At 44.7% G+C, this 22,014-nt stretch overlaps 1 protein-coding gene and 1 long non-coding RNA gene across 11 annotated transcripts in view; one reads left to right on the top strand and one right to left on the bottom strand.

Annotated features, from left to right (window-relative positions):
- Positions 1-22,014, top strand: part of LOC145530330 (uncharacterized) — a 130,982-nt gene that overhangs the window by 101,427 nt on the left and 7,541 nt on the right. The window lies entirely within an intron of this gene.
- Positions 12,130-22,014, bottom strand: part of STXBP6 (syntaxin binding protein 6) — a 257,691-nt gene continuing 247,806 nt past the window's right edge. For 5 of the 9 annotated variants that reach the window (XM_081551446.1, XM_081551448.1, XM_081551447.1 and 2 more), the window contains 2 exons: positions 21,298-21,455; positions 12,130-15,210 (listed from right to left, as the gene is read on the bottom strand). In XM_081551446.1, coding sequence (XP_081407572.1) covers positions 15,187-15,210; positions 21,298-21,455 — 182 coding nt within the window. In that variant the 3' untranslated portion in view covers positions 12,130-15,186. Of the gene's footprint in view, positions 15,211-17,024; positions 18,983-19,009; positions 21,456-22,014 lie in introns of those variants that run through there. The other 4 variants (XR_014071667.1, XR_014071666.1, XR_014071665.1 and 1 more) reach the window with 4 other exon arrangements.

The following is a 22,014-nucleotide window of genomic DNA, read 5'->3' as shown; positions in this document are numbered from 1 at the left end:
GACATAGTTAGAGTTAGATTAGTTCATCAGGGTGGGGCCCTCATCATGGAATGAACGCCCTTATAAAGGAAGGAAGAAACACGAGAGCTCACTCTCTGCCATGTGAGGAAACAGTGAAGAGGCAGCCTTCTACAGGGTGGGAAGTGTCTTCACCAAGAGTCAAGTCTGCCTGGAGCCTTGTTTTTGAACTTTCCAGCCTCCAGATTTGTGAGATATAACATTGCTGAAACCACCCAGTTTTGTTATAGCAGCCTGAGCTGAGACAATGTGTTCATGCAATAGGTAAACACACATATGCTATTTACTAACGTGAGCTCTTAGATATGCAGACATAATTGAAATTCAGTCTCAGTGCTCTAGGAGATGGCTATTTAACAACAAAGGCAAGTCACATTTGTAATTTACAGTGGAATGTGCCACAGTATCAGAAAAAGCAATGCAAGTGTGTAAAAAGAGGTGGTCACTTCAGCTTTGTTGCTGTTGTTTAGTCACTCAGTCGTGCCTGACTCTTTGTGACCTCATGGACTGCATGCAGCACACCAGGCTTCCCTGTCCTTCACTATCTCCTGGAACTTGCTCAGACTCATGTCCACTGAGTCGGTGATGCCATCCAACCATCTCATCCTCTGTTGTCCCCTTCTCCTATCTTTCCCAGCATCAGGGTCTTTTCCAGTGAGTTGGCTCTTTGCATCAGGTGGCCAAAGTATTGGAGCTTCAGCTTCAGCATCAGTCGCTCCAATGAATACTCAGGACTGATTTAAGGATGCACTGGTTTGATCTCCTTGCAGTCCAAGGGACCCTCAAGAGTCTTCTCCAACATCACAGTTCAAAAGCATCAATTCTTTGGCACTCAACCTTCTTTCCCCATGAATAGTATGAAAAGGCAGCTTCAGCTTAGCAAAAATCAGGGGGAATTTTGGGAAAGCAGAGATGTTGAGTGAAACCCTGAAAAACAGACAATATTTGAATGCTGATGGCATCCTGGGCCGAGCATACATTGTGACCAAAGGCCAGGAGGCGAGAGAAGCAATGGCCTCCTGCAGTAGAATTATGATTGTGCTATCACATTGGAAAGTGAGGAGTGGGTTGGGAAGGTGGTTGGAGTTAGGTCACATAGAACCTTGCATGCCAGACTGAGGAATTCAGATTTTATTTTGCAGATAATGAAGGTATTCTTAAGGTTTTTGAGCAGAAAAGTGACATAAATGAGGGCTCTCAAAATTGTAGCCAAAGAACAAGATGTTACCTACTGATGTTTTCTGTTTGGCTCAGATGAGATGGTTCATGCACATATGGTTTCTCTTTGAAAAAATTGCAGGATCTAGTAGGACTCACCTACTTCCCATATAGGTGAAACTAAGTGTCGGCATGCCCTTTTAGGGTGTACACTCATCACGTTCGGTTAGCCACTGTCCACATCACTCCTGATTGCCTTCTACAAATCTATTTTATTCCATTTTATTTTCTCTTTGGCCTCTGTGGGATTAATAATATGTGAGCTCTGACATAAATGATCAGATATGGTTTCGGAAGATGAATCTGACAATACTTTCAGGCAGATTTGGATAGGGGAGGCCGGGAAATACTATTGCAATTCCTAATCTCTAGTACAGCTATGAGTTCATTTTGGGTTGTGTTCAATTTGTGTGTTTGCCTTTCCCGCCTGAGTAAAAAGTTGAACTATTGGAGACTGAATATGAATTACCCTATTATGCAAAACATATTGCATATAGTAGATGGTTGATAGATGCTGGCCAGTTAGAGTGGATCAGGTTCACATCGGTGAGAGTCAGAGATAGGTCAGAGACACTGATGGAAAAATTTATGCAGGAATGACTACATATAAGAAATATGATTGCCAGATTTCCACTAATTGAAGGAATCATAGTAATAAAAATATTAACTCTCCTAATGGTTTAACAATAAAATTTTACCCCCACACAATCCTATGGGAGATATGTACTATTATTTCTAGTTTATGACTGAGAAGAGGGAGGGGAATGGGAAGGAAAATCAAGGAGAGCTGGGTTTTCAGCCTGAGGAGGATGTTAAGAGAAGGAAAACGGGCTTGTGAGGAGAGAAGATGAGTTCAGATTTGGACCTTTTGAGCTATGTGGACATTTCCAGCAGAAAGTCAGAAACTTAGTTCTGGAGTTCAGGAGAAAGGTCAAGTCTACAGTAATATTATTGTATACTTGAACAGAAGAACCTAGCAGGCTACAGGCCAACGGGTTGCAACGAGTTGGACATGACTGAGTGACTGAGCGCGTGCACACACACACACACAAATTAGCTTGTGAATTAAATCAAAAAGGAGAGAGGGGAAGGACAGAAATTTTAGAAAAATATGCCATTGGGGGTGGGAAGAAGGCAAGTTGGGAAGCTAGAACGTGGAAGACTCCAGTGTGACCGTTGGTGTGTGAACACTGGTCACTGGGTGGGTTGGGATGTCCCTGAGAGAGTAGTCCCAGCAGCATGATGGGGAAAGAGACCAGACTTGTAAGGCCAAGTGAGTCGAGACCACTCACTCTTGATGTCTGTTGTGCAGAGGTGGCATGCTTAGTCACTCAGTCATGTCCAACTCGTTGCGACCCCATGGACTGCAGCCTGCCAGGCTCCTCTGTCCATGGAATTCTCCAGGCAAGAATACTGGAATGGGTTGCCATTTCTTCTTCCAGGGGATCTTTCCAACCCAGGGATCAAATCTGTGTCTCTTGTGTCTACTGCGTTAACAGGCAGAGTCTTTACCACTGTGACACCTGGGAATTGCAGGGGTGGCAAGAAGGTGGTATTTTAATGGTAGTGAAGGTAAGAAAACGTTTTCAACAAATTTCATAATAGGGGTGGCAAATCTTTGTCCTCTGTGAGAAGGAGAAGTGAAGCAGGAAAGACTAGAGATCTAAGAAATGAGGTTATTGTTGATGGAATAAGGAAGTGGGATGAAGGGCTCCAGAAGAGGGGTCCTCATTAAACACGTGTAGGGGTATTAAGTTTGGGAGTGCAGGAGATGCAACAGAACTTAGATGAGGAGGTGGGGAAAGGGAAATGATTTCTAAACAGGAAAGTCCTGATCTTAGCAAAGTAGGAAATTAGATCAATTGCCAAAAGGAAAGTGTTAGGCAAAGTGTTAGTCTTGAAGTCATGTGCGATTCTTTGTAACCCCAAAGAGTATAGTTCACCAAGCTCCCCTGTCCATGGAATTTTCCAGGCAAGTGGGTTCTCATTGCCTTCTCCAGGGGATCCTCTCAAGCCAGGGATAGAAACTGGGTCTCTCCTGCATTGCAGGCAGATATTTTACCATCTGAGCCACCAACGGATTTGCTGAAAGAGGCTGGGGGAGAATGGTTACAGGCTGGAACAGATGCTATGCCAAGTTGCATGAGACTCTACTGAGATGTTATATCAGGCAGGGTCCAGGCAGGAAAAAGAAACCATGCTGGTTATTGGAATAGGTAAAATTTAACATAAATAATTGATAATTAGTTGAAAGTAGTTAACTGCTAAGGGCGCCAAAAGCAGCAGGTGCGATGTTCACAAAGTCCAGCTCCAGCATCACAAAGCAGGGCAAAAAAGCATGGATTTGGACCCAAGAGACGATTCACTGATAACTGGCATAGAAGAATAAAAGGGTTGCCAAACACAGCAGTTAGTGCTTAGAAAAGTATTATTCCTTCTTTCCTTTCCAGATTCAGAATCCCAGAGAATAGAAAGGACTAGAGTCAAGGAAAATGCATTGCCATAGAAGAAGGTGGAGGGGAACAGTGGGGCGTCTGACTATATCAAATATAAAAAGGAAATGTAGAAAGCAGAGTGCATTTACTTGTTGGTTTTGGGGAATTAACTGACCCCTGGTAACTGCTTTCTGCCTTCCAGAGTTGGAAAAACTGATGAGTAATTCAGCTATTCTAATGAGCGAGCTAAGAAACATCGATCTGCTTGTGGGTACAGTGTGGGGTGGTTGCGAGAGGCTGGTGGTTGAAGACCAACAGTGTGAGCCCGGAGCTGAGTTAGGGGTAGGTGCAAGTGATTCAAACCTTGATAAATGTTGAGAGCTTGCTTTCAAAAATATAGTCTCAGTTTATACTCCTATTCCATTGTGTTTGATTATCAAGTGCCATCAAGTCTCTGAACGCCACTTTGAAAAAATTCTGCATTTCTCTAACTATGAGTGAGGCTGACATAGTTTCATGTGTCTAGTTATTTGGATTTTTTCCCTGTGGATTTCTACTGGTCCCACGTGGGAGCTTTAAGTGGAGGACAGGTTCATATATGTAATAAGAGCATCCTAAAATCCTGGTAAAATCCTCGGTCCTGATGCAACCTGGTGAACTAAATAGGCACGGTTCCTGACCTCTCAGGGCTGGGCGTGGGCAAGACAGTAAAGAAAACAAATGTATAAATACACATCTTCATCAGTTCTCAGCAAGGAAAGAAGAGATGCTGGGAGAAGGAAAGTCAGGGGATCTCCTTTAGATACAGGATCAAGGAAGTCTTCTGAGGAGACATTAAAAAATAATTTTTTGTAATTTTAAGCTTTTTATTTTGTATTGGGGTACAGCTGATTAAAAATGTTGTGGTAGTTTCAGGTGAACAGCGAAGGGACTCAGCCATACATACATATGTATCCGTTCTCCACACTCCCCTCCTATCCAGGCTGCCACATAACATTGAGAAGCAGTCTATGTGCTATACAATAGGTCTTTGTTCGTTATCCATTTTAAATAAAGTTATGTATACATGACCTTCCCAAACGTCCTAACTATCCCTTCCCCCTGGCAACCATTCTCAATCTGTGAGTGTCTGACGAGACTTTAAGTGGAGACTTGATAGATGAGAAAAGCTGAGCCACGAGGAGCTCTGGGGAAGAAAGGGTTCTTGGCATCAGCGATACCACGTGAAGGTTTCAGCTGCAAAAGAACCTGGCATGGTTGGAGAAGGGAAAGATGGGCAGGACAGTGAAAGCACAGTGAGTAATGAGGCGGGATTTAATTCCCTGCCCTGACTGAATTCAGGGGGAGAGACCGCTTAACAGGCTTAAGCAGACCTGAGCATTATAGTCAAGGCTTGCTTTTCTTAGATAAAAACCCCACAGTGAACGTTTAGGCCAATGTCTAGTGCGGGTTTGCTTGTGGAATTAAGGCTTAGAAGGTGACATCCGCCCAGGGCCAAGGCTACTGTTGGATCATTTGTCACAGAGAGAGACGGGTTTGAATGGCTTCCAAAGGAAGAATCGGTCCTTTCCCCGACTTCCTTCCCCGTAAGGTTGGCATTTGGTAGAGTTAACTGCTCTCCCTCCGGTGGCAACATCAGCCTCTTTGTGACTCTCATCCACCCTCATTCTACCTCAGGGAGGAGGAACTGAATAGGCAGAATACCCAACAGGGACCTGAAGGAAGCCCAGGGTTGGGGAGACTGTGGTTTGTACCCCTTCTTCCTTGTGAGGTCTTTAAACTCTCTCATCTAACAGCTGGTGAGTGGCAGCTACATGAGGGCAGCTGTGTGTGTGTGTGTGTCAGGTGTGTGTGTGTCAGGTGTGTGTGTGTGTGTGTGTGTGTCAGGTGTGTCAGGTGTGTGTGTGTGTTGAGGGGGTGAGGACTCACCTGTAGTAAAGAATCTGGTGGAGCCCAAAGAAAAAGAAGCATGAGTAGGTGGCTTAGACCAACTCAGCATTAAGCCTGGGTGGAGACAGGCCCACTTCCAGCCCTTTATCTTGCTTTTTCTAAAGGGAAGGTAAGGCCAATGAAACACCCCAAAGGGGAGTATAGAGGTGATTGTCCCCTGTCTCCCCTCGTCGGGATAATAATGCTGTTTCTAGTGAGTGGAACAGGGACAGCGAAGTCTGGCGTGCTGCAATCCATGGGTCACCGAGTCAGACACAACTGAGCGACTGAACAGCAGCAGTGAGTGGAGCTGAAGTGTCCGGTCACCCCTGTGTCTGAAGGAGCATCCTCAGATTACATCCTTTGATCAGTATCCTGTCTCTAGAATAACTGTCATTGCTTTCACATTGACTCGTGAAATCCTAAGACCTGGACCATTTCTGTGGTCCTCTGTCAGTCTTACGCTAGGACACCCAGACACAGCAAGGACATGGACATGCCTCCAGCTCATCCTTGGCCCTGAACAGAGTGTGTTTTATTATTTTCATGAGTCTTCCCAGGTGGGTGGAGAGCAGTTTCTATGTTGAGAGTTACTACATATTAAGTTTCTATACGTTGAGAGGTACCTGTGGTCCTCGGGTGGACTGCATCCAGGAGGCTTGGCCAGGAGTGGTCTCTTTGAGCCCCTGAAATGCTCTCTGAGTCCTCTTCCCTCATGGTTGCCTCTAAGCCTGGCTGTCCCCTTCCCTGAGCAGTTTGGGACCATCTCTCACTCCTGCCTTTGTTTCACTTCCCAGATGGCAAGCGGCCTCCAACTGTCTGTGGGGAACTTTTTTCCTTGGGAAGAGAGGGTAGAGGAGGTGATGGCACCATCTAGTACTCTAAGGATGGACCTGTAGAAGAAAGAGGGGTGAGATATAAAGGAGTCCCTTTGACACTGGGTGGGAACAGTTGAAAATCAAGGTTTCAGTGAGTAACCCACACTTCTTTAGCACTTGGCACTTCCCAGTGCTCTTTTGAGGTCCACACATCTCATTTTACTTGCTGAGACTCCAAGGCAGCCAGGGTGTAGATTATTTTCCTTTGAAACATGAAAAACCAGACACAGAAAAATTATGTAATTTTCCTAAGGACAAAAAGCTAATGACAAAGCCAGGAAGCTCTCTGCTAGGAGGGATTTTAAGAAGAAATATGCATGGCCTGTAATTTGTTAAAAAAAAATAATGCATAGTGCAATTTTTAGAAAAGTAAAGTTTGGGGCTTGGGGTGGGGCAGATCCACTGTCATAACTAGCCTGATCCTTCTTGTCTGGACAGTCCTTTACAAATGCTGGGTTTGCTTGGACATCATAAATAATAGCGCCATGACAACAGTGGGGAAACAGTATGCTGACATAGTTTTTCTGGGGCCTTCTTTCCTTCTTTTAGCTGAATGTTGAAAGATGTTTCCAGAAAAGAAACGCTGTACATATGTAGGCCAACCTTGAACTTCTTTTTAAAGAGTGGTATGAGTTTCTGCCTAAAGGACAATCAAATAATCACCCAGACCGTAAAAATCACTCATTTCCATTCCTGTAGTTGATGACACAGACACTAAAGCCAAAGTCTCTCAGTCCTCTTTCTTGTGAATTTAGTCTTTTTGGAAATTTCCTCCATAAAATGGTCACCCCTGGGTGCCTTTAGGCTAGAGGCCTTTCCTTTATCCCCAGGCTGGGGTACATGAAATGTCAAGGGATCTACGTCCACAGATCATAAAAATGACCAGAGTCGCCCGGAATGTCTGCCCCTGTGCCAACATGGATTTAAGAAAAACACATCCATTCTTCTAGCCAGCAGCATGGTCTGACAGATGTCACCAGCCTGCAAGGTTTACTGTTTTATTTTGGATCCATCACAGAGACTAGCTTATAGAGGAGCTGACATATTGGAGCCTTATGTGCCGAGCACGGAGCTAAAGACTTTACACTCATTATTTCATTGAATCCTTATGATAACCTGTAGATAGCCACTCCCATTTTAAAGCTAAGAAAACAGACACAAAGAGAGTCAATAACTTGCCCAAGCCGGTCCACTGGTAAGACCGGAACTCAAAACAGGGCAGGACCACGATGCAATGCTGCTCTCAGCAAGCCACCACAAGGGGGCGCCCTGCCCATGTCTTCTCCTGTTAAAGGCCTGTTTTATTTTTCCTCCCCGGGGCGTCGGGTGGAACACAGCTCATACATTGTTCTTTCCCACAGTTTCTTTCTGTCCAAATGCTGAGGCTGTTTCCATACTGGAAAGTTTCAGACCAATGTACATGTGTCCACCAGGATCGGTCACTAACTCCAGGTCTGAAAAAAGCAAAACTCCTTGAAGGAAGCTGCTGTACCGTGAATAATCAAAGCATGTTTGATAGTAGGAACCAGATTCTCCTTGCTGGGGCAGTAAAAGAAAGGATTGGTTTAAAGAAAAACTAACAGAAAGCTTCAGGTTTCAATTACCGAGGATGTGGTCTTATAATTAAACAGAATTTGGTGTCCATGATCAGAGCATATAATAGAAATTTTCTTCAGAAACTGAATTGTCCAAGCCATGTTTTAGCTCTCAGGGTAAAGCTGAGGACTCATGGGCTCATTTTCCTTCTTTCTGTGTCATCTGGCAGACAAGAGTGGCAAAGCAATTGGGGCACAATGTCACAGGACAAAGGATTCTGTTCAGTGTTGACAAGTGACACCTGGGACTTGCAGGAAAAGCGATTCCTGTCCAGCCTCTGACACGTCTAGGTATGAATGTGTGCTAGCCTCATTGAGACAGGCATCTTTGAGCACTTAAAGACGGAAAAAGAATGTGTTTCATAGAAACATCTCCACTCTGAGAGAATCCATAGTATTTAAAATGCCTGACAAAGAACATGTGAGGGCAGAGACAATACACCTCAGTGGTCCCTTTAGAATCTCTCAGCTCTGTCCATGGTTCCTGTGGGAAGCGGCTTTGCCTCACCAGCCTACCTCCAGCAGTGCCCAGTGGGACAGGCATCAACACATTGCGCCCTGAAGACCTGCAATGACTCATTAGCAGAAAGAAGAAAATGTGGCAGAAAGCTTCAGGGGTTGGGGAGGAGGTTTGGGAAGTGAAAATACAACTCAGGAAATCCTGAGGCTCCAGATGAGGCTCAAGGGAGAAAATATAAGGGGGGTCAAGGCAGAAGGTTACACTGTGGCAGTAACCGAGCTTAAATGCACGTTTCGTTTAATTTCCTTGACAGCTTTAATTTGCTGGTTTAAATCTAGCAAGTGTCTGGGGAAGCAAGGCACCCTATTCTCCCAGCCTGCGGGAGCCATTTTATTTTCTTTGCAAAAGACAAGATGCCTAGGAGCACCAAGAAGGCAAATTTGGGAATAAAATGTATACATTTTTCGTAATCTCCCCAGGTAACTGTGACATGAAGCCTGGAGGGAGGAATTCCCATGCTGCTGCTGCTAAGTCGCTTCAGTCGTGTCCGACTCTGTGCGACCACATAGACAGCAGCCTACCAGGCTCCGCTGTCCCTAGGATTCTCCAGGCAAGAACACTGGAGTGGGTTGCCATTTCCTTCTCCAGTGCATGAAAGGGAAAAGTGAAAGTGAAGTCGCTCAGTCGTGTCCGACTCTTAGCGACCCCATGGACTGCAGCCTACCAGGCTCCTCCGTCCATGGGATTTTCCAGGCAAGAGTACTGGAGTGCGGTGCCATTGCCATTGAAATTCCCCTACACTCCTATAAACCAGCACTGTCGTACAGGTCACACCTTAGGAGGGGTTAGCTTAAAGCAGAATTGAGAAGGTTTGGTAAGCAAGATGAAGGGGTTGGGATGGTGAGAGGGGGTGATGTCTAAGCAGAGATCAGTTTTGCGTCAGACTGGCTCTGGCTGTACAAAGTTATTTTACGTGTACGTATCCTTTCTGGATTTTCATAAACCAAAAGGAAATCCATCTTCTCTATGCTCTTGTTAAAAGACAGCTGTTAGCACACTCATGTTTAGAGAAATAAAGGAAGACTTACCTTGTGGGTGGGATGTGTTCGTTTTCGACGTCTGTATTTCTCATGCTCTGATCGTGGCCCGCCTGAGGTACTTTCAAGTTTCACTGACCCCTGGAAATATTGACTCCTGCCAATCTATGTCCAGATGGGCAAGAAGGGCTCACTAAGGGACTTCAGGGGACTGCAGCAGGGCAGCTCAGCTCTTTTTAAAAGAAATTTCTGTTGGAGTATAGCTGATTCACAATGTTGTCTTCATTTTAGGTGTATAGCAAAGCGATTCAGTCATACATATATTCATTCTTTCTCAGATTCTTTTCTCTTATGGGTTATCACAGAATATTGAGTAGAGTTCCCTGTGCAATACATGAGGTCCTTGTTGGTTATCTACCATATATATTGATAGTAGTATGTGTATGTTAATCCAAACCTCCTGATTTATCCCTCCCCTGCCCCACATTTCCCCTTTGGTAACCATAAGTTTGTTTTTGTATCTCTAAGTCTGGTTCAGTTTTGCAAATAAGCTCATTTGTATCATTTTTAAAGATTAGTTTCCAAATATGAGTGATATCATATAATATTTGTCTTTCTCTGTCATACTGACTTCTACTTAATATGATAATCTCTAGGTCCATCCATGTTTCTGCAAATGGCCTTACCTTGTTCTCTTTTATGGCTGAGTAATATTCCACTGTTAGACTTCCCTGGTGGCTCAGATGGTAAAGCATCTGCCTGCAATGTGGGAGACCCAAGTTCAATCCCTGGGTTGGGAAGATCTCCTGGAGAAGGAAATGGCAACCCACTCCAATATTCTTGCCAGGAAAATCCCATGGATGGAGGAACCTGGTAGGCTACAGTCCACGGGGTCACAAAGAGTTAGACATGACTGAGCAACTTCACTCACTCACTCAATATTCCATTGTATATATGGACCACATCTTCTTTATCCATTCCTCTGGTAACGGACATCTAGGTTGCTCCCACATCTTGGCTATTGTGAATAATGCCACAGTGAAAACTGGGCTGCATGATCATTTCTAATGCCAGTTGTGTGTATACATATGTGGATATGCATATTTATGTTCCACTACCACCCAGGTTTGCCCACTCCAGGGGAAGAGGCACACAGAATGAATACCATCAGGAAATCATATGGAAACATTTGCATTTGTTAGACATTTGTTTCTGGTGTGTTTCTCCTCCCTTGCCTCTCTACCTCACCCTGCCCTCAATCCGCTTGCTTAGGCAGATGATGATTGATAAATCAACACAGTTGAACAATGCAATGGTCAGAGCCACTTCCCAAATAATCAAAAATCTGCCTATAACGTTACAGTGTGCTCATCACTTGACATATGTGGTTGGTTAAATCTGGATTCAGTCAGTTGTGCATCTTGTAGTACTGTTGTTGTTTAGTTGCTAAGTAGTGTCCAACTCTATCGCAAGCCTGTAGCCCACCAGGCTGCTCTGTCCATGGGATTTCCCAGGCAAGAATACTGGAGTGTGTTGCCATTTCCTAGTCCAGGGGATCTTCCTGCCCCAGGGATTAAGCCTGCATCTCCTGCATTGGCAGGTGGAATCTTTACCACTGAGCCACTTGGGAAGCCCCTTGTAGTACTGTACTACGCAGCTATTAAAAAAAAACCAAAACAATAACCCACATATATGTGAACCTGGGCAACTCACACCCATTATTCAAGGAACAACTGTAGTTTTTCCTAAGCGTGTTCTCATTGACAGCAAGGAGGAAAGGCATTATTGAAAAGATACTTGTATTAATTCTCCCATAAAATTTGAGTCGGTTGTGGTATAATTGCTAACAAAAATTATATTAAGAGTAAAGATCATCTTTGCAAGTAAATGGGTTTATAATTAGTTCACAAGAACAGTGCCTTTAAATACCTAATTATAATAATTTACAGCCAGGTCATCATCTAGCCAAACCATCTCTCTTCCCTTTTTTTCTCTCGAGAGTGGAGGTGGTAGCCTTTCTCTCCCACCTGTGGTTCTCCTAGGAAATATTTCAGTCTGCCTGCTGCACTGTCTATGCCAAACCAGCCATCATCAAAGTCACGTCCCTTGAAAACAAATGGAGCAATGTCATAAGCTGCATTTGCTTTTGCATAAAAATAAACTGACATAATTTGATCAGGTCTTCTTTCCATTTTAAAAGGACATGAAAATAGTCTGCTGAATGAGGCCACATGTGGTAATATGGACTTGAGCACATCACTAATATCAGCAGAAAGCAGTTAATCTACTTAACTGCTTGCCCATGAGAAGAAATAAAAGACCTTAACTCTTACTGGATAGAAGCTTATTGTCTAAATTAGGGCTAGTTAGCTCTTTAGTCTTTTTTTACATTTCAAGTTCTCCCATTGGAATGACCAGAGGAAATGTTACCCACATGCTAATCCCAGTTCTTAGTCTCCTGGAGGCACGCAAGATCTTCCCATAAGCATCAAAAATGTGATGATGCCTATCTATCTGGTAGTGTTTTAGAGATTTCCCAAATAACTGAGAGAAATGAACTTTCATCACAGAGTTAAAATATTTAATGACAAAATTAGAATTTGCTGTAATAATGAATCACAGAGCAGGTGTTACTCATCTCTGAAAGGAACAAAAGTTATGTTTAACATCTTAGAGAACTTCTGGAGAATCAGTAACTGTACAACAGACATCAGCAGTGTTACAACTCTAAAAATTGAAAGCGAAACCTATCTTTAATATTGTTTATTGAGGGCATTCTGTATAAGTATTTTTACATAAATGCACAACCTTTGTTAGCCACAAAAGTAGTACTAAGACAGATCTCACTGAAATTTTAAGTCTAACACATAATCTGTTTTTCCAGAGCTTAGAAAAAGTCAACTACTGCTCTTGTTACATTTTACAAATACATTCTTTAATATGAAACATTAACCTGAATCACTACTTCCTGTACTAGGTACCTAATAGTACTAGGGAAGAATACTACAGCTACATCCAGGAAGAAGTGAGAGCGCTGGGAAGACTCTTTTCTTTATGAGTTGTCAGTACAATCTAAGAAATCCTTCACAGAAATGTATTTCCAAAACTCAATAGTGAAGTGCAGAAACCAAAGAAATTAAATGTCTTTTAGCAAGCCACTGCACTGGTCCCAAATGAATTGGTACCACATAATGTGAGTCATTTTAGCAATTTCCTCTAGGTTAGGTTGTATTAATACTTTGTATTGAAGCACCTTCTACAAAAGGATAGCAAAGAACCTCACGTGTGTCATCACAAGGCTTGCTTTTCTGCAAAGTCAGGAGGTCTAAAAGGGACTGGGGTTGCTGTTGGCCCTCTCTGCGGGTGGAGGCCTAGGTAGGCCTTGGACACAGGGAGGTGAAGGGCATGACCACAGCCTGGAGGCAAATCAGTGGAGGAAGCTGGTAATGGTGCAGATAGACTTTCTTCAAATCAGGATGTCTTCCAAAAGACTGAAGTTTAAAAGGATAATCAGAGAGTGAGGAAAGAGGGGAAGATGTGGAATACTTGTATTTATGAAGGATAACTATCACAGGTTTACCAGAGAGGAAGAAACCCCTCACATTGCACAGTACACTGATGACCTCACCCTCTGCTACTTCAGAAGCAGCTTCACAAACACTGTTGTTAAATACTTGGCAACAAATTTTATTTTTGCGTTTGGCTGATTGTCAGGGGCTTGAGATTTACTCTTCTAATTATTTATATCAACTATCTATCTCTGAAGCTAGCATTCAATTTGGGAAGATGTATATGTGTGCCCGCGCATGCTTTTACTAAATGGAGGTCTGCAAAGAAAACCTATTTGGTGTGATATTTTCAGCTTTTCTTAGAAATTATAAATGCTTCTAATAGTACTCACCAGATAATAAGTTCCTTGCTTCTTTAAAGTTTGAAGACACCAAAAGAAAAGTACAAAATATTATAGTAAACTTATATAGTTTACCCTATAAATTCTACAGAGAATTTCCTTAAACTGGATCGTTTCCCTAAGAGGATTCAGAAATTCTTCTCTGGCAAATCTCATCTCCCTTTGACACATACTGACTAAGATCATTTCCTCCCCAATAGCCCGATTTTCTATCTCCCTGGGAAAGCTTTAGCAGGAGAACTTAAGCTATTTAAATCAGCATAAATAATCCCAAAGTCATCCCATGCTGCTATGTAGAAGCTACAATACACATGGCCTCAGTTGGCTCAATAGGTAGGAAGGAATAGAAAGGGTCCTGATGATCCAGGCAGCTTAAAAATCAATGCATCACAGCAGGAGGCTGAGAATGTATCTGGGATGTCCGGCTTGCTTCCTTCTTTCAGAAAGACAAAGAACAGCTTTTATATTTAGCATTTTAACCCCCTAAGAAACTGAACTCTCAGACTGAAAATCTGGGTCCATGTTAAGTGATACAAAATCAGGAGCTATAATGAACCAACTTCATTCATTCTGACTACAATGTAAAGGCTTCATGACTATACTGTTCTATGTCAGTTGCGGCAAGTTGCAATTGCCATGAAATGCAATTTGTCTAGAAGCCTGCACTTTCAAATTACATTAAATAAATAGAAGTAGCAACATCAAAGCCTCCAAAAATCATATATTGAGAACTGAAGGCCATTTCCTAAGGACATCGTGAGGGCATCTCTAAACAGGTATGATTTTGTGAAAAGGAAAGAAAAAAAACTTTAAATGTATTATCTTTTCACGTTATCATTTACACAGACCTTTACCTGGACAAATCAATTCTTGATAAAAATCCAAGCTCTTTTCAAAACCAGCTACCATAATTTGGGACAACAACAAAGAAATGTTCATGAATTCACATTAGTTTTTAAATAGGCTTTTCCTTAGGTCTTTAATCTCAAATTTTTATCTTTCATACGGTAATTCTAAATAATCAGCCTGGAAACAAGTAGTGGAAGAATTTAAACTGTAGCTCAGAAACTAGATTTTTATCTGTGATTCTTATTTGTTTTTTTGAATGCTGGTGATGGCTCATGCAGAAAATTACTCTTCAAAAAGCAAAATCAAAGACTGCTGTTTCTCCTGATAAATCCAATTGTTTTCCATATCAGATTTATGTCACAGGATATAGAATCTTAACCTTCAAAATAAGAGTAGCTAGGAGCCTGAGTAAAACCAACCTGCTTGACTTTTATGTCCAACCAGGAACAATAGCATCTAATGTCACATTAAAATATCTTCCTGCTTAATATCAGGAAAAAAAAAACAAAACAGTTTAGACCTAGCTCAATATATCATTTGGTCCAAATTTCATATTCAAACTACCAAAAAAAAAAAAACTTAAAAAAAACACATACGAACACACGCATACACACAGTCAGAAAAAAATGAAGCTGATATTATGCAGCATTTCTTAGCAAGATTACTAGGGAAATGTATTAATATAAACACACCATCTTTTCTCTCATATTAACATCTGAAAAGGAAAAAACGATCTAAATGTCCATATTTTGCTGGGGGTTGGGGGGTGGAGAAGCAAGCAGAGGTCCGGAGTTTCTTGTAAAAACTGCTGAACAAACTTCAGTTTCTCTTAAGAGGTCTCTGGGAGAGGCAGTTTCTCAACATTTGTGCTTCATTGCGAGCTAAGGAGAGAAAGGGACAAATGTGAGATGTTATCAGCAGTGGGGAGAGTTCACTGGCTGCTTCCTTCCCAAATGCACGCTGAGCAGCAGCACCGGTATTTTATTTGCTGCGGCAGGTCACCACTACTGTTCACAGTGGCACCAAGGAAACGGGTAAGGTTGCCCACACCATCCAGCGAGCACTGCAGCTGTGACTCTTCCGTACAGCATTCTCGTTGCTGCAGGTGTCCAGGGAGGGGGGTGCTCTATGGCATTCCTTCCTGCCACTGAAGGAACAAACGGAAGAGGCAAAGTATAGGCAGAATGAGGGGCCCACCCTAGCATAGCAACAAAGGTGTCTGGGCTTCCAGGTTACTAGTTATCCAGGAAGACCACTCTTCAGTTGTAAGTATTTACTGACATCTTAAAGTATTAAAAATCACCAACTGTAGAGAAACAATCTGTAATAATCCACGTAATATCCTGGACGTTCAACCGGGTTCGAGGCACTTGACAATTAAGACTGCGTAACCAACCAGTGCTCAACAATAGATCAAATTCAAACCTTGACTTACTGCTCCCTCTGGTATTTGAAAAATGTGGTTCATTGAAATGTTAGATCTTTATAAATGGAAACACCAAATACCACTGTATCATTCAATAGTTTCCCAAGCCCAACTGGAGCCCATGATGATGTATTTAAGGAAATGTATGCAGGTACAAAACATAAAATTAAATCTGACGTTGCCTTCCTTAGCCAGATCCTTTCCAAGGAGCTGGTACACTGATGTGAAGCAGAAGGCAGGGTGGAAGCTGAATTGTAGTTCCTTGGGTGTCTATAGAGTTTGATATTAGGGATTAATCCCTGAGGTTGGAGCTGGACTGGAGGTAGTTACATTGTTAAATTAATTTCTGCCAGGGGGCTTCCCTGGTGGCTCAGACAGTCAAGTATCTGCCTGCAATGCGGGAGACCCATGTTCGATCCTTGGATCGGGATGATCCCCTGGAGAAGCAAATGGCAACCCACTGCAGTATTCTTGCCTAGAGTATCCCATGGACAGAGGAGCTTGCTGAGCTACAGTCCATGGGGTCGCAAAGAATCGGACATGACTGAGTGACTAACACAGTCTCTACTTGGGAAACCTCGGCTCAGAGAGCTTCAGGTACCTGTGTCCGGTGAAGCCAGCCTAAGTGAAGCCCCTACGGACCTTTTGCAGTGCTGATGCCAACAGCACATCAACCGTCAGACAGTGGTTGTGAAGCCCTGAGTGTGTCCAGGCTGCCGTGCTAAGTGCTGTGGGTTTTTGCCAAGAAGGATGGTGGTGGCTCCTAACTCCTGACCTCCATGAGTTGATAGTCCAGGAAATATGGTGGGTAGAAATGGCAGATCCAGGACTCTTCCTCTGATCCATCCCACTTCCCAGCCGCCTTCTGAGCCCCTCCACTGTAAGGTCTCCACTTCTTGCTCTGTCTCTAGTTTTAATACATTATTTAGCAACGCGAATCATTCAAATCAACACAGAGCTGTTAAGTGTTGTGCATAATGAATACCAACCATAAATATTTGATCAGAGCTGCTGTCTTGTTGTTCACGGAGCTATTAACCTTCTGCTAATGGGCTTGTGCCAATTTACTCAGTCATTCATCCTCAGCAGCAAGCGTGCTGCTACTCACACCAGCCTGGTTACCTCTCCTGTGCAGCTGGGGTTGGCGCTAAGGGGAGCCCCAACCAGGCAGGGCTGTGCCAACTCAGTTTCACAGAAATACAGCTGGTTTGGACGTTTTGCTGTTTGAGATATTTCTGCAGAAAGTGGCATCACTTTCATTCTACCTCATTTTGTTTTTTTTCTTTAATTTCCTGGGAGTTAGAAACTTCAGAATATGGAAGGCAGGTGCTTTCCATAAGCACAAATGTGCTTATGACCTTTAGCTCTAAAGTCACAAGTGCTCTGTCCCTCAGTTTCCTCGTGTCTATGAAACTGAAAAGTGAAGTTGCTCAATTGTGTCCAACTCTTTGCGACCCCATGAACTATACAGCCCATGGAATTCTCCAGGCCAGACTACTGGAGTGGGTAGCCTTTCCCTTCTCCAGGGGATCTTCCCAACCCAAGGATAGAACCCCGGTCTCCCGCATTGCAGGAGAATTCTTTACCAGCTAAGCCACAAAAGGGAAGCCCGTGTCTATAAATATCTCCAACTCAAATGCTTATGAAGTAATGTAGAAGGTAAGTTAAAAATTTCCTTTCGCTATACTGTTTTCTTATCTCATGGAAAGCTTTCTCGTTCAAAGCTGTGTTAAAAAAAAAAAGCTGTATAAATGACTCCATCTAAATAATAATGATAACCGTAATAATAATAGAAAATACTGTTACTCATACAGGAAAAGTGAAAGTGTTAGTCCCTCAATCGTGTCCAACTCTTTGCAATCCCATGAACTGTAGCCTCTCAGGCTCCTCTGTCCATGGGATTCTCCAGGCAACAATACCGAAATGGGTAGCCATTCCCTTCTCCTGGGGATTGAACCCGGACGTCCTGCATTGCAGGCAGATTCTTTACCATCTGAGCCACCAGGGAAGCCCATACAGGGGGATTCTTTAGGAGGCCTGGACTCTTGAGGTCCCTTCTGGCTCAGACGCGCAGGGAGCAGATGACTGGAGTAGGGACAGAGACAGTCATTCCCTGCCAGGGAGGGAAATACCACTTACCACTTGCTCCCCCACCAATGTGGGCCTGTGCAGAACAGGGCGGGAAATTTTCTGCAGGAAATGTCATCTGAGGATGCCTAGGTGTGGGTATCGCTCTTGCCTGCTGACTCACCAGCCAAGGCGGGCATCAAAGCACTGCACAGACTGCACTGTTGTGCTTTCTGAAGTGGCAGGGAGTGAGCAGGCCTGCTTTGTGGCTGAGCTGGACTTTCCTAAGGTCCGAGGCTGTGTCAAGCTCATAGCTCAGAAAGGAACTGCGCTTCCCCAAGCCAGGCTGAACAGAGCTGGGGGAACAGAGGGATGCAGAAGCATTTCCATCGTCTCTACAGGAGGCAAGCACCCACGTATCTTGATGGCAGGGTCCTGCAAAGGTGATCCACTCTCTAATGTACCTGGGTAAGCCAAAAAAGCCAGAGATGCTCTTCTTTTGCAGTCCATCTAGAAAGTGTGCCCTCCTCTCTAGCCTAGGTGGCATGCCCTTGTTCAACCAGGGAGCCCAGAGGAATGCTCACCCAGAACTGCCTTTCTTGTCAGGGTTCTGACGTGAGCACTCTGTCTTGACTTCTAAACACAGCCTATACTTTCTGAGTCAACACAGCCACGTTTGGGGTGGTGGAAGGCCTGGGTTCCACCTCTTACCTCTCCTCACCAGCAGGCCTGGCAGAGGCTCGGCCAGCAAAATGACATCTTCATGGTCAGCCTACGCCATGGGACAAATCAGGAGTCCTAGTCCCTGGGAAAATAGCCACCTTATCTAAAGAGGTCAACCTCCTCGTTAGGAATCCCGCCAATGCCAGTGATTCATCAGCACACATCCCCAGTTTTAGAAAACTGCAAGTCTGGTTAGAATAGTGTCTCTCACACTCCCTCAAGCACACTAACAGACACTAGCAGCCCTTCCCCCTACCCTTACACCACTCACAGAAGGGGAAACCAAAGTAAGTGGAGCCTGCCCCGCTACTGCATCTTCTCCACAGAAGCAGGTAACGAGCTGGTGCCAATCCCCCCAGTGGCCAAAGCCAGAGACCCCTGTGCCTTTGGTGGCCTAATCAGTTTCTGTTCTGACAGACAGGTCCCCTTCTTAAGGGCTGCTCTGTGTTTAGAAAGTAACGAGCTGGTGCCAATCCCCCCAGTGGCCAAAGCCAGAGACCCCTGTGCCTTTGGTGGCCTAATCAGTTTCTGTTCTGACAGACAGGTCCCCTTCTTAAGGGCTGCTCTGTGTTTAGAAAGTGTTGGCATTCAGCAGGAGGCCCTCCCACCCCACACTGGAGGGCACAGATCTTCACCACCAGTCCCTCCGCATCCCTGGGCTGGGGTCCTCAGTCACATTTCTGCAACCCCCGCGACAGTGCTCATCATGCGACAAAGGATTAGAGCAGGCTCAGCAGAAACCATTTTTATGGAAACAATTATAATTAATATCAATTAAGATTTATATGCACCGGGTACTGTGCTAACCGATTTATAGGTTTGAATGCATTCAATTCTCTCAACACTTTAGGAGAAAGGCACTATTATTAGTTAGCAGTTCTTACTGATGAGGAAACGGGGGCTTAGAGAAATTAAGCCCCTGCCCAGGGTCACTGAGGTGGTAAATTAAACAGCAGATGTTAACTACATACCTTACTGCCTTCCCAACCACCTCGCACACTTGGCCACAGTATCAGGGAAACCGGGTGAGCAGGGCCAAGAATTCCAGCCATCTGCTTAGGTTATCCAACCCCACGTCTGCACGGCCTTCTCTGAGGGGGGTACTGACACGGGTGACCTCCAGGTATTGTCTACTCTGCGTTAGGAAGAGCGATTTCACAGACTTCCTTGGTAACCTGGTTCATGGTCTAATCATTAACCTTAACTCTTATTTTAGCAGAATGTTATCAGTGCACTATTGAGTGCTCTTTTCTGTAGGGCAAGACACGAGAGCAGTGCTACAATATCACCCTACCCACAGTTGAAGACAATTAAAAAATAATTCCCTTTAGCCTTTTCTTCCCCGAATCAACCGTTTACGTGTTTCCCCAGACTTGCACTGTCCTTCCCTCCCTTAAATCACTACAGTTGCTGTTGCTATAAATGCAGTTGGGTGGGAAATTCTAGCTTCTCCACTCCATCATTATTTCTCTATTATGAAGGCTGCAGAAGGGGTGAAAGGAACCATAATTCTGAGCTCGTTTCCTCTGTGACAGCCGTGGCAAACCAGGCTCTGGCCCCTAGCAGGGCTGCCTGCATTTTCAGCCAGGTTTGAACTCCAAATGGCCCCCTAAGGCTGCAGAACAGTAAGACGCTGTCGTGACGCCACAAGACAGGTCTGTGCAAAGGGGATGCAAGGGAAGGCAAGATGCAGCCACACGGATCTGGATCCACGGTGGGGCCTGGGCTTAAGCTTTGGGAAGGGGCCAGCCCAGCCTAGCTGGGGAGATGGTTCCTGTTACTTTTCAGGTTGTCCATTTCTGTTTTCTCAGCAAAAGTGGGCTTTTCTTTTGAAGCAAGTTCATTTTTTTCTCCCCACAAAGGTCACCTGAAAAGCCTATCTTGAAAGGCCAGATCATGCCTCTGACACGCCACCATTATCAGCAGACGTAGTTTCTGGAAACCTAAATTCAAATCACCAGCCAGAAAAGAACTGCCCTTTGATCCAAAGCACAAGAACAGTAATAAATCCTCTTTATCACCTGACCAACAGGGCCTTTCTTTCCTGCCGTTTGTGACTGCCTTAGATAGCTGGCTGCCAATAACAACTTCCCTTTCTGAAAGGCGCATCATCTTTAGTGCACGTGTGAATGTGCATACCGGGGGTATGTGGGAAAGGCCATTCTCTGCAACCAGAGACAAGTGGACATTTTGCAGGCAGCTCTGTACCAGTCAGCCTTGGAGGTCCAAGTCCCCGCTGTAGCGGACGCCAGCCCTGAGGTGCCCTGGGACTAGAGTTTGCTTTGTATGTGGTAAAGAGATAAGAACACAGGATGCTAGGCTCGTGACCAGAAAGGAACAGCATGGAAAAGTAAGCACAAGATCCCACAGTCCTCGTTGAAGCCCTAGCCAACGGATGAGGGATATTCTTAGACCTGCCACCCCCCACCCCCACCTCCACCTCCACCCTGTTCCCTGAAACTAGAGCCTTAAACTTCTGGGTAGGACCTAAAGATGGTCCACAATTCCCAGAGATACGGGGCCAGAGTCAGGGATGAAGCCAGCGGAAAGGAGATAACCAAACACATAAAAGAACTCTTCCGCCGCGCACACAACTTATGAAGGAGCAGAAGGAAATTGTACATAGGGGCAAAAAAAGAAAAAAAGGTGCGATTTTGTACCTCACCATGGCAAACATATTGATAGAAAGTTTTGGGCCCCGAAGCTCCCTGACCAGCCCGAGCTGAGCGCTCCGTTGCGCTGAGAGACCCACCTTGTGTGCGGTTTCCGCAAACTGCTGGGCGCTGTTCTTCATGTCTTCCGTCTTCTCTTCCGCACGGCCTAACCGCTCCCCGCGCTCGTTCAAGGCCTGGCTCGCTTTCTGTACTGCGCTGGTCACGCTGTCAGCTGCTGAATGGAGGATGCTGTTACCTGAAAGAGGACAGCAAAAGCATCAGAAACTAACTCGGCTGACCTGCAATGACAGTATCCCCTCCACGGGTGCTAAGTTGTTTCCGTCGTGTCCAACTCTTTGCGACCCCATGTGTAGCCCGCCAGGCTCCTCTGTCCATGGGATTCTCCAGGCAAGAACGCTGGAGTGGGTTGCCATGCTCTCCTCCAGGGGGATCTTCCCCACCCAGGGATTGAACCCATGTCTCTCTTGTCTCCTGCATTGGCAGGCGGATTCTTTACCACTAGCACCACCTGGGGAAGCAAGCAAGGTGGGTCAGACTCTGGAAAGGCTTTGAGGGTCTATGGAACGAGCCGGCTTTCCTTCTGACTCGGTCTAACTGACGCATTTGGAGGAAGACTACCCACTGCCTGCAGGACCTGGGCAAGTGCTGAAGGCTTCTCTGCACGCTGACGCTGACAGCATTCATTTCCATTCTATTCTGTCTGGTGGGACTCAGAAGGATGGGGTCCATCTGGATTTAGGAACTGATGGAAATCCTAACAAGTTCAGAGAATGTGGCAAATTCAGTGAGACCTG

The sequence above is a fragment of the Giraffa tippelskirchi genome, chromosome 12 (genome assembly GCF_054371585.1).
Source record: "Giraffa tippelskirchi isolate mGirTip1 chromosome 12, T2T-mGirTip1v1.2.pri, whole genome shotgun sequence".
NCBI classification, from domain to species: Eukaryota; Metazoa; Chordata; class Mammalia; order Artiodactyla; family Giraffidae; genus Giraffa; species Giraffa tippelskirchi.
The sequence above is the reverse complement of the archived record's forward strand: the minus strand, read 5'-3'. Positions and strand labels throughout refer to the sequence as shown.